This window comes from Halichoerus grypus, chromosome 2 (assembly GCF_964656455.1).
Source record: "Halichoerus grypus chromosome 2, mHalGry1.hap1.1, whole genome shotgun sequence".
NCBI lineage: Eukaryota > Metazoa > Chordata > Mammalia > Carnivora > Phocidae > Halichoerus > Halichoerus grypus.
This window is the reverse complement of record NC_135713.1, coordinates 104,228,812-104,242,021: the sequence shown is the minus strand read 5'-3', so window position 1 is coordinate 104,242,021 and position 13,210 is coordinate 104,228,812. Positions and strand designations below refer to the sequence as shown.

At 37.0% G+C, this 13,210-nt stretch overlaps 1 protein-coding gene across 3 annotated transcripts in view; it reads left to right on the top strand.

Annotated features, from left to right (window-relative positions):
* The window catches only part of RNF180 (ring finger protein 180), a 190,945-nt gene that overhangs the window by 150,608 nt on the left and 27,127 nt on the right, over positions 1-13,210 (top strand). For all 3 annotated transcript variants that reach the window (XM_036067033.2, XM_036067004.2, XM_036067014.2), the window contains one exon: positions 1,331-1,456. In XM_036067033.2, coding sequence (XP_035922926.1) covers positions 1,331-1,456 — 126 coding nt within the window. The remainder of the gene's footprint in view (positions 1-1,330; positions 1,457-13,210) is intronic.

Genomic DNA, 13,210 nt, shown 5'->3' with positions numbered 1-13,210 from the left:
GGTTTAAATTTATTTTCATAGGGTAAACAGATAAATAGTCATCAATACTGAGTGGGATATTCCTGACTGACTCTCTTTTCCCAGCATGAAGAGCTCTTCTGAACCCCACATTCTATAGGGCATGTACTTACTAGTAGAACTTGCAGCCACCCCAGGGTGAGAACCTGCTAGGTGTGAAGAGTTGGTTTTAAGACTTATATTATGGCCTTAAGGAGGGCACTTGATGTAATGAGCACTGAGTGATATATGCAACTGATGAATAACTGAGTCCTACCCCTGAAACTAATAATATATGTTAAATAAATTAAATTTAAATAAAGAATTTTCTAAAAAGACTTATATTACTGGTATTTCTGTGATTCAAACTAGCCATATTCTATTGAATGCAGGCTGTAATAGCAGATTTAACTTTTTCCCTAACTTGTGTTGTTGTTCTTAAAGGTGAGCATTTCTTCCTATGTCCTCGTGCTTTCTGTGGCTTTCTGATACTTTCTAGAATTTAAAGTGAAGGGACGCCTGGGTGGCTCAGTTGGTTAAGCGTCTGCCTTCAGCTCAGGTCATGATCCCGGGGTCCTGAGATCGAGTCCTGCATCGGGCTCCCTGCTCAGCAGGAAACCTGCTTCTCCCTCTGCCTGCTGCTCCCCCTGTTCATGCTCACGCTCTCTCTCTCCCTCTCTCTCTGACAAATGAATAAATAAATAAATCTTAAAAAAATAGAATTTGAAGTGAATATCATCATACCTTTTCACTGATTGGTCTGTGTTTACTTCAAATGAATATTTTATTTTTTGCTCATAAGCAAGTCTCTGAAAGGTTGAGAATTTGATTCCGTATTTTTTAAACTCCCACAAAATCAGCATTAGATTCAGTAAATGCTCAACCACCACATATAGAATGAAATAGAGATTATGAAGTAAGAAAAAGTACTCAGAAGGTTTTTCCTTTTCATCATCCATCCTGAGCCATGATTGCACTCATCACTACATCTAGAACACATTTTTCCCTTTTTTTGTCTGTTTATTTCCATCTTTCAATCTTCAGTCTTCTTGAGGATAGGGATGGTGTCTCACTCTTGTCTGTATCTGGCATAGCAAAGGACATAGGAGATACCCAGTAGATGTATATTCTATGTGTAGACACATCAAAGTTGCATCAAATGTGAGTTTGGGGGAATTAGGTTTGCTTGAGTTAAAATTACAAAGTTGACTCTACTTTTGTCTTCTCTCTTAAAGAGATCTGAATTTATTATCAAAATACTAAGACAATAATTTTTCATGTTCTTGCCATTGTACTCAAATTAATGTTTAACTACTGTTTTGTTTTACTCTAGAACTGAACAATGCCACAAAAAGATTCTTTCCTAAAGAATATTTGAAAATAAAACAAAGCTTTCAGAAATCCAGCTCTGCAAAATGGCCTCTACCAAGCTGTAGAAAAGCATTCCATCTTTTCGGAGGTAAGGAAACTAATGTAAAAAAGTTTGATAACTTTGTCCAAGGTCTCTTTTTGAAGCTATTTTTTCCTAACTAAAATGTTAGTGGAAACGTATTTCTGCATTGATCAGTCTTAAGTAAGGATTTTGCTAAGTACCTTCTGGCTGAAAGCTTCAATATGTATATGAAGAAAATAGAAACTATATAATAAGAGCAAAATTTGAGAAAAACACATGATTAAATTTACTTTGCATTGCTGTCAATAATGTTTAATATGTGGATAATGAAATTCATTGCAAAAGTAACAGATTTAACAAAAGCTGTATTTGATCTAAGCACTAGTGTTCTTTATAAAGATTCTGAACAATTCATTATCACAGGTAAGTTTATTTAGTTTTATATTTTACAGTTGTCCCACAAATTTAAGACAAATAGAAAATAGCAGTGCCTTGGGGCGCCTGGGTGGCTCAGTCGTTAAGCATCTGCCTTTGGCTCAGGTCATGATCCCAGGGTCCTGGGATCGAGCCCCGCATCGGGCTCCCTGCTCAGCGGAGAGCCTGCTTCTCCCTCTCCCACTCCCCCTGCTTGTGTTCCCTCTCTCCCTGTGTCTCTCTCTGTCAAAGAAATAAAATCTTAAAAAAAAAAAAAAATCTGTAAGAAAATAGCAGTGCCTTGGTGTACTGAGTGTCTCAAGGATATTACTGTGGACTAGGAATACCAGTTTCTGGGTTCAGGTCTGACTAGCCCAATGACCTCAGAGGTGTCATAGGAACCCATCCTTCTGTTTCTGTTTTCTCATATGTAAAATTGCACATATGTATATACGTGCAATCTAATTAATATAGTTGTAAGGATCAAATGAGCTAATGTGAAAGCACATTCTAAATTACAACTAATTGTACATACAGATATAAGGAATTATCAAAATACGGGCAAGGCAATCTCTAATTACCTTTTTTACCTTTGAGAATTTATTACTGTAGAATGATAATCATACGATATGGACGTAATATATAATTTCTCCTTTTATAAAACCATGGTCAGTGCATGAACTACTGTGCAGTTTTAGCATTTACCACTTGTAATATTATGGAGTCTGGAAAGCTTCAGATATGGGGAACTCTGATCTTCGGGGAGCCGGGACAGCAGGGCGGTGGGGAGCTTCTACATAAGACCTAAAAGATCGGTACCACAATGACATTAAACCAGAAGGAGATAGAAATGGGGCCTACATGGTTGAGGCAAAAAGTAAATTGATTTATGAAATCCCTGAGGTATAAAGAAAGTAGTTTAAGGACAAATATAACTTTATACAGTGGTTTGAATGAAGAAAATAGTTTAAAGACATTTTATAAACATGTATTATTTTATAAAGTAGTAACTGTAGAAACTCGTCCACAGATTTGGTATAGATACATTTAAACATAATATGAAAGTGAATATAAGAAAATCAGTCTTACTTGAAAGATTTTGTACCAAGGAAAACTTAAAATATGAATTATATGCTTTAAAAGATTCCTTTGTATCCTACCTTCTACCGTACACCCATATTTTAAAAAGAATGATGCACCTTTCTGATAACCCCACAGATTCCTTCACCTTTTTTTATCCCAAGATACTGAAGCTATAATTTAAACACTTGCTTCTTTGTGATTTCTTATTTGTCATCCCCATATGATTCCACAGAACTTAAGTTGTTATAAGTTTTTATGGAGGATGATCAAAGTAGCTTTATTACACAACCTAACTTAAATATATTACTATCAAAAAGAGAAAGAAAGAGAGAGAAAGAAAGGAAGGAGAGAGAGAGAAGAGAGAAAGAAGAAGGAAGGAAAGAAGGAAAGAGAGAAAAAGAAATATATATATATATATTTCTCTTGTTTAGCTTATATATATATATAAGCTATATATAGTATATTGCTGTCAAGGGTCTGCTGAGCTAAACAAGAGCTGAGCCGTGAGGTCAGCCAAAATTGAGAGTTAAGCCTTTGACATCTTCGTGCAGTGGTATAAACAGAAGTCTAAAACTGGAGGAAATGCTGCTGCCCCTCAATCCCATTCCATTTTCGCTTTTGTAACAGTGCACTAGTCCAGGGTCAGGTGGATCAGCACAGATGTGGGGGTCATGTCGTTGTTGAGGGAATCCCCAAACAAAAGGCACTGGCAGTTTTATGAGCCCTAAAGGTGTGTGGGGGCCGGGGGGGATGGCAAATGCCTAAGAGCAGGAGAGCCCTGAGTACTAATTCAGAATGGGGGAAAAGTGTCTTCAAGGTTCCCTCTTCTACCCCTTTAAAGAGGTCTCAGTAGAGGCATCTGAAGAAGTCCTCTGGCCAAGGCTTCAGATAAAGAACCTAGGAATGCAGGTGCTGGGCCGAGGAATGTAAATATGTGAAAGAGCATCCCTGGGACTCACTGGGCAGGGAGACATAGGGCAGTTTGTCCGGTGAGGCCTGCCATGTAAAGCATCTGTGATTGCATATGGTCAGGCGGGAAGAACCATAATAGGATTTTAATCATAAACCAGACTCCTCAATTATCAGTATTCCTGAATCACCTTCTCTCCTTTGTTTGTGTCCTGTTGCCCTGACTTTTACATTATCATTTCTTTATACAAGTATACATACGTATATTTAATCTATGTTATTTAATTTTGCTTGTTTTTGAACTTCTCTAGTGCTAACCGTGTATGTATTCTTCTACATTTGCTTTGTCCCTCAGCATTATGTTTCTTGGATCCATCCATTTCAGTAAGCATAGGCATATTCATTTATTTTTACTGCTATACTATCGTCCACTATATGAATATGGCACAGTTTATCCATTCTCCTGTTGATGAATAATAGAGCTATCCAGTTTTTTGTTATCACAAACAGTGCTGCTATAAACATTCTTTTCATGTCTCCTGGAGCATAAGTGTTCCTCTAGAATAAATGCTGGTAGAAAACTGCTGGGTCATAAGAAAAGCACATTTTTAACTTGAGTACCTAAACCAAAGCATTTTCCTCAATATACTGATTTATCATCACCTTTGTCTATCACATTTGATATTTTTAGTCCTTTAGATTTTTCCGGTCTGATAGGTATAAAATGGTATCTCATTGGGTTTTTAATTTCAATTTCTTAATCATTAATGGGGAATAAACATAGCTTTATATACATATTGACAATGGAGTTTCTTCATCTGTGAAATCCCTATATAAATTTTGTCCATTTTCCTATTGATTGCATTTTTCTTATTGATGTTTCAGAGTTTTGAAATATTTTCTGGTGATTCATTTTTCTCTTAATTGTATGAATAGCAGCTACTATCCCCCAGTTGTGGTTTGTTTTTTGTCTTTATGGTATCTTCTGATAAATTGTGGTTTTGCATCACCATCTTTCTGTTCTGTATTATCTGCCTTATGAAATTCTCCTCTATCCCCAATGTCATTAAGATACCTTCCTGTGTATTTTTCAAATAGTCTAAAGGTATTTGGAATTGATTCATGTTGTTTTCTGAGTTTTGTGAGGGTTTTTTGTTTGTTTGTTTTGCTATATTTTAGGTAGGGATCCAATTACTTTGGGCTTTCTTCCTATTTAGCTTTTTTCAGTCACCATTTATTGAAAATAATTCATTTTCACACTGATGCACACTAGTCTGTCATATTTTATATTTCCATGTATGTGGGCCTATTTCTGAGGTCTTTATTGGGTTCTTTCCTTCTGTTTGTCTAATTCTTTGCCAAAACCATACTTTTTTTATTAAGTATAATTGAAATACAATGTTATATTAGTTGCAGGTATACAGCATGTTGATTTGACAATTCTGCTCTAACCAAGAGTATTCTTGTTTTTTTTTTCCTTCAGCACTTTAAATATATCATGCCACTCTCTTCTGGCTTGCAATGTTTCGCTAAAAAATCAGATGTTAGCCTTATGGGGTTTCCCTTGTATGTAACTATTTTCTCTTACTGCTTTTTTTTTTTTTTTTAAGATTTATTTATTTGAGAGAGAAAGCATGAGTGGGGGGAGTGGTAGAGGGAGAGAATCTTCAAGCAGTCTCCCTACTGAGCACAGAACCAGACAGGGGCTAAATTCCACAACCCATGAGATCATGGTCTGAGCCGAAACCAAGAGTTGGATGTTTAATCAACTAAGCCACTCAGGCACACCTCTCATATTGCTTTTAAAATTCTCTCTTTATCATTACTTTTTGTCATTTTTATTATTAATGTGTCTTGGTATAGACCTTATGGGTTCATCTTGTTAGGGACTCTCTGTGCTTTCTAGACCAGGATATTGGTCTAGAATATCCCAAGAATTATCCCAAGAATCCCAAGAAAAAATATTTTTTCCTCTTTAGATAAGTTTTATAACCCTGTTTCTCTCTCTCTTCTCCTTCTGGGATCCCTATAATGCAAATGTTACTACTCTTGATAATGCCACAGTTTCCTTAACCTGTTCTCATTTTTTAATTAATCTTTTTTCTTTCTGCTGTTCAGCTTCATTGCTTTCTAGTAACTGTCTTCCAGATTGCTGATCCATTCTTCTGCATCTTCTAATCTGCCCTAGTATGCATTTTATTTCAGTTACTGAGCTCTTCAGTTTTGACTGGTCTTTTTAATATTTCCTGTCTCTTTGTAGATGTTCTCCCTGATTTCATCCACTTGTTTCTCAGGTCGAATGAGTATCGTTATGACCATTATTTTTTTTATTAAGTGTTTTAATTCCATTGTAGTTAACATACAGTGTCTTATTAGTTTCAGGTACACATTATAGTGATTCAACAATTCTGTATGTTACCCAGTGCTCATCTTGACAAATGCCCTTCTTAATCCCCATCACCTATTTCACACATCACCCCACCCACCTCTCTCTGGTAACCATCAGTTTGTTCTCTATAGTTAAGAGTGTGTATCTTGGTTTGTCTCTCTCTTTTTCTTTTTCCTTTGCTCATTTGTTTCCTACATTCCACATATGAGTGAAATTATATGGTATTTGTCTTTCTCTGACAGACTTAGCTTATACTCTGTAGCTCTCTAGCTCCATCCATGTTCTTGCAAAAAGCAAGATTTTATTCTTTTTATGGCTGAATAATATTCCATGTTATATATATACCACATCTTCTTTATCCATTCATCTATTGATGGACACTTGGGCTGCTTCCATATCTGGGCTCTTGTAAATAATGCTGCTTTAAACATCAGGGTGCATATATCTCTTTGAATTAGTGTTTTTCTTATTTTGGGTATAGATACCCAGTAGTGCAATTACTGGGTTGTAGGGGAGTTCTATTTTTAACTTTTGGAGGAACCTCCATACTGTTTTCCACAGTGGCTGCACCAGTTTGCATTCCCACCAACAGTGCAAAAGGGTTCCTTTTAATGCACATGCTTGCCAGTACTTTTTTCTTCTGTTGATTTTAGCCATTCTGACAGATATGAGGTGATACTTCATTGTAGTTTTGATTTGCATTTCCCTGATGATGAGTGATGTTGAGCATCTTTTCTTGTGTCTTTTGGCCATCTGTATGTCTTCTCTGGAGAAATGTCTGTTAATGTATGACCATTATTTTTAATTCTTTATCAGAAATACTGCTTATCTCTGTTTCATTTAGCTCTTTTACTGTGATTTTTGTCTTTTTCTTTCATTTGAGACATATTCCTCTGTCTCCTTTTTTCTAACCCTCTGTGTTTGTTTCTGTGTATTAAGCAGTTCAGCTATAACTCATGATATTGAAAGTAGTAGCCTTGTGTAGAAGAGGTCCCATGATGCCCTGTAGTGCAATTCCCCCTGGTCACCAGAGCCAGGTGCTCCAGGGGTGTCTCTTGTGTGGGCTGCATGTGCTTTCCTGTTGTGTCTGACCCATGATTGTCTTAAGCCCAGCCAGCTGCAATGACCAGCTTTGCTTGCTCTAGGCACACTGGGCAGGGTTTGCTCCCTCAGTTGTTGAAAGGCCCTTGTGCCATGCAGGGAGCTTATTGGTGGGTGGGTCAGCACTCACCTAGCTGTCTACAGTAAACCTCTCTGCCATAGCTGCAAGCATACTGAAGGGCAGGACTTGTTCCCTGTGAAGCCAGCTAAGAGGCCCAATTGCAGGAACTATAGGCCTACTAGTGTCTGGGGTTATCTCCTGCCCTTCCCAGGGTAGGATTCATTTTGGAGTGGTGCCATTCCAGCAGGGGCCACCTACAGGGTGTATTAGGGCTGGAGCCTCTTTAGAGGAATGCCTGCCAAGGCCGGTGGGTTGGAAGGGACAGGTCGGCAGGGAAATGCTAGGGCAGGGCACACAGTACCAGCAAGGTAGTGTTACCACTGACTCTGGCTGTCTAGGCCAGGGGAGAGGAAGAGAAATGGCACCCACCAGTACTTTTGTTCTCAGAAAAATCCACAGATCCCTGCCCCTCTGAAACATATTCTTAGATTAGCCAATAAAGCTTCTTCATGTATATCCCAGGCACTTTTCAAACTGCTGCTTCTGTGCTGTGTCTCGAGGTAAGTTATTTAGTATGCTGGCCCTTTAAGTATGGGGACTCAGTTTCTTATCACCCCCTGGCTCTCTGGGAGTTAAGCCCACTGATTTTTAAAATTCCTAGAGTTAGGTCCTGCTGGCTTTTTTTTTTTTTTTTTTTGCATTTTTTTATTTTATTATGTTATGTTAATCACCATCATTAGTTTTTGATGGAGTGTTCCATGATTCATTCTTTGCATATAACACCCAGTGCTCCATGCAGAACGTGCCCTCCTCAATACCCATCACCAGGCTAACCCATCCCCCACCCCCCTCCCCTCTAGAACCCTCAGTTTGTTTCTCAGAGTCCATAATCTCTCATGGCTCGTCCCCCCCTCCAATTCCCCCCTTTCATTTTCCCCTTCCTACTATCTTCTTCTTTTAACATATAATGTATTATTTGTTTCAGAGGTACAGGTCTGGGATTCAACAGTCCTACACAATTCACAGTGCTCACCATAGCGCATACCCTCCCCAATGTCTATCACCCAGCCACCCCATCCCTCCCACCCCCCACCACTCCAGCAACCCTGTTTGTTTCCTGAGATTAAGAATTCCTCATATCAGTGAGGTCATATGATACATGTCTTTCTCTGATTGACTTATTTCGCTCAGCATAATACCCTCCAGTTCCATCCACGTCATTGCAAATGGCAAGATTTCATTCCTTTTGATGGCTGCATAATATTCCATTGTATATATATACCACATCTTCTTTATCCATTCATCTGTCGATGGACATCTTGGCTCTTTCCACAGTTTGGCTGTTGTGGACATTGCTGCTATAAACATCGGGGTGCACGTACCCCTTCAGATCCCTACATTTGTATCTTTGTGGTAAATACCCAGTAGTGCAATTGCTGGGTCATATGGTAGCTCTATTTTCAACTTTTTAGGAACCTCCATACTGTTTTGCAGAGTGGCTGCCCCAGCTTGCTTTCCCATCAACAGTGTAGGAGGGTTCCCCTTTCTCTGCATCCCCGCCAACATCTGTCATTTCCTGACTTGTTAATTTTAGCCATTCTGACTGGTGTGAGGTGGTATCTCATTGAGGTTTTGATTCGGATTTCCCTGATGCTGAGCGATGTTGAGCACTTTTTATGTGTCTGTTAGCCATTTGGATGTCTTCTTTGGAAAAATGTCTGTTCATGTCTTCCGCCCATTTCTTGATTGGATTCTTTGTTCTTTGGGTGTTGAGTTTGATTAAGTTCTTTATAGATTTTGGATACTAGCCCTTTATCTGATATGTCATTTGCAAATATCTTCTCCCATTCTGTTGGTTGTCTTTTGGTTTTGTTGACTATTTCTTTTGCTGTGCAAAAGCTTTTTATCTTGATGAAGTCCCAATAGTTCATTTTTGCCCTTGCTTCCCTTGCCTTTGGTGATGTTTCTAGGAAAGAAGTTGCTGCTTCTGAGGTCAAACAGGTTGCTGCCTGTGTTCTCCTTTAGGATGTTGATGGACTCCTGTCTCACATTGAGGTCTTTCAACCATTTGGAGTCTATTTTTGTGTAAGGAAATGGTCCAGTTTCATTCTTCTGCATGTGGCTGTCCAATTTTCCCAACACCATTTGTTGAAGAGACTGTCTTTTTTTCCACTGGACATTCTTTCCTGCTTTGTCGAAGATGAGGTGACCATAGAGTTGAGGGTCCATTTCTGGGCTCTCTATTCTGTTCCATTGATCTGTGTGTCTGTTTTTGTGCCAGTACCATACTGTCTTGATGATGACAGCTTTGTAATAGAGCTTGAAGTCCGGAATTGTGATGCTGCCAGCTTTGCTTTTCTTTTTCAACATTCCTCTGGCTATTTGGGGTCTTTTCTGGTTCCATACAAATTTTAGGATTAGTTGTTCCATTTCTTTGAAAGAAGTGGATGGTATATTGATAGGGATTGCATTAAATGTATAGATTGCTCTAGGTAGCATTGATATCTTGACAATATTTGTTTTTCCAATCCATGAGCACGGAACATTTTTCCATTTCTTTGTGTCTTCCTCAATTTCTTTCATGAGTATTTTATAGTTTTCTGAGTACAGATTATTTGCCTCTTTGGTTAGATTTATTCCTAGGTCCTGCTGGCTTTTAAAACCAAATACTATGGAGACTCATCTTCTCAGTGCAAGTTTCCAGTGCCTGGGGTGCCTGGCATGGAACCTGATCCTCTTGCTTCTCCATGCTTGTGATGTCCCTCCCATTTGTGGTTAGTCATGGTGGGACTTTGGTCCCAACAGCGTCCACCCCTCCTACACTTTTCAATGTGACTTTCTTTCTAGGATTAGCTGTGGAAGATCTGTTCTGCTAGTCCTTTGGTTATTTTCAGGGTTAGTTGCGTAGATGCAGTTGTTACCTCTTCAGGTCCATGGAACAAGGTGAAATCAGGATTCTCTCACTCCACCATCTTTCCAAAACCTCAGTACCATATTGTGTTAATTACTAAAGCTTTATAATAAGTCTTGATGCCCCTTTCAAACTCGTTATGCTGTAAGAGTGTCTTGGTTTTTTTTGTTTTTTGTGGGGTTTTTTCCTGGCTCTTTGAATTTTAGAATCATCTTGTCAAGCTCTATGTAAAATTACATTGCACTGAAGGAAAGAGATTTTATTCAATGTATGAGTCAATTTGGAGAGAACTGACATCTTACAGCAATAACTCTCCCTGTCTACTAACTAGTTTTTAATCCTCTTTTATTTAGATCTTCTAAATCTTTAATGCCTTATAATAAAACTTTATAATTTTCTTTACAAATGTCTTAGACATCTTTTGGTTAGATTTATTTCTCTGTACTTGCTATGTTGTTGTCCTCTTTTCTCCATTTCTGAACATTGAGTGCAGAGTTGGATGAGTCCTACTTCTTAATTTATGGCATATCATCATCACTAGTCCACACTCACTGGTTTCCTTTCATCCTCATACTCTACTCTCCATTATGTTTGGTTTATTTAATGTGCATCTTTTTGTTACTATTCTTATGCAATATTTGTTATTTTCTGCGCATATATTTTAATTTATGGAAATGTATTATATATTGCACTCTATTTCTTACTTTTTTAAAAAGATTTTATTTATTTATTTGACAGAGATAGAGAGAGAGCGTACAAGCAGGGGGAGCAGGAGAGGGATTAGCAGGCTCCTTGCTGAGCAGGGAGCCTGATGCAGGACTAGATCCCAGGACCCTGGGGTCATGACCTGAGCCGAAGGCAGACGCTTAACTGACTGAGCCACCCAGGTGCCCGTTTCTTACTTTTTTACCTAGCACCAAGCTTTTAGATCCATCCAGGTAGCTATGTGTACCTCTAATATGTGGGTTCTAATCAATGCTCTACTAAGATAGGCATCTACCACATTTTATCTATCTATTCACTGACTGGAATACAGGATACCTCCCAGTCCCTGCCACTATACATAACATTAATGAATATCCTAATGTGAACCACATGAATCTTTATTTGGTGTGTAGACATAGGAGCAGAATTTCTGCATCACAGAATATGCATACACCTAACTTGACTAAATAGTGCCATCAGTTCTCCCAAATGACTGATGTAGGTACCTATTAACAATGCTTGAGAGTTGAGAAGAATTAGAACTTTGGAAAATGACAAGTGTTAGCAGAGAATAAGACTAGGAACCTTCATTATTGTTTTAATTTGCAGGTATCTGATCTTTAACAGGTTGAGATCCTTTCAAATACTTGTTAGTCTTTTGGATGCTTGTTTTTTAAATGCTTTACTCATTTTTCTAAAAGGGTTTCTGCCTTTATCATTCTTCCCAAATTTCTTATATAGTCTCAGTATTAATCCCTGATCAGCTTTAGACATTACAAATTTCTTATCCCATTTTATCATCTGTATATTGTTTATGTTGTCCTTCATTAAAAGAAATCCTTAACTTTGATGTAATTAAATCCACCTTACTTTTGCCTTACTGTGTTTTGAAGTTCCCAAAATCCAAAAGTTTCCTCTTAGATTTTTTTTTATGTTAACTTCATAGTTTTACCTTCTCATTTAGGTCATTATCTAGAATCCATCTCTTATGTTGTTACAGAAGGTTCTATCTTTCTTTAAATAATAGCCTACTCTTCTGGATATTTATTGTACAGTGATGCTGGGTTTTAAAAATTATTCCATAATTGTTGTGTGGGATATTTATCTCATATTTAGCAGTCTTACTAAATTATGTTCACTCTAATTATAGGGTTTGGGGAGCTTTCAGGGAAGACCATCATATCTGTTTTATCTGTAAATTAAGACAGTTTTATACCCTTTAATCTAATATACTTTTTTCTATTTTATCTTACCATACCTTCTGAGCTAGGACTTCTGTTTGATTTTGAATTGGAAAAGTGATAACATATCTGATATTAAAATATACACTTTTAATATTTACCATTGAGTAGAATGTTGCTCTGTGTTTTCGGTGGATACTCTATATTAGGTTTTAAGAAAGTTACCATCTGTTCCCAATTTGCTAATAATTTTTTCTTGAATAGATTTTTAATTTTGTGAACTTTTTTCAGCATTTCTTGAGATGATCATAATGGCTTTACTTCATCAATCTGTTAATGCACTGAATTGCATTAATAGATTGTAATACTAATGTGAAACTTACTGTTGTATTCCTGGGATAAACTCAATTTGATCATTTTTGTGCACTGCTAGACTTTTACATATATATTTATGAGTAATATTGCCTCCATTTCCTTTTTCAAAATATATTTGTTTTGTCAATTTCTTCTTGAGTCAGTTTATATAGTATATCTTTTTGCTAGAAATTTGTCCATTTTTTTGTTTTAAAATTTGTTGACAAAAAGTTGTTTATATCTTTTAATCTATCCTGTATCTAAAGTTATGTTTCTTTGTATTCTTATTATTTACTCATGCCCTACGTTGGTTTTTTTTTTTTTTTTCCTGATCTTGCTAGATACTTCTCAATTTTATTCTTTTTAAACAAATTTTTGAAATTGACTCTATTGTATCTTTACTTTCCACTTCATTAATTTCTGCTCTTTATTAAATCCTGTTGCTACTCTTCTTGGGTTTATTCTGTCCTTTTTATGCCATGTTAAGTTGGCCTTTTAGGTCATTAATTTTTATTATTTTTACTTCTTAAATATTAATAGTTAAGGTCATAAATTTCCTTCTCAGTAATCCTGTACATTACATGTAGTATTTTTATTCTTCATTTCTAATTATTTTTATAAGAAATAAACCACATTTAATAAGATATTGATTGAATTATCTTCATAAAAGATAATAAAATTGTAGGAAATTAGGATATTTGAGAATTTGGGT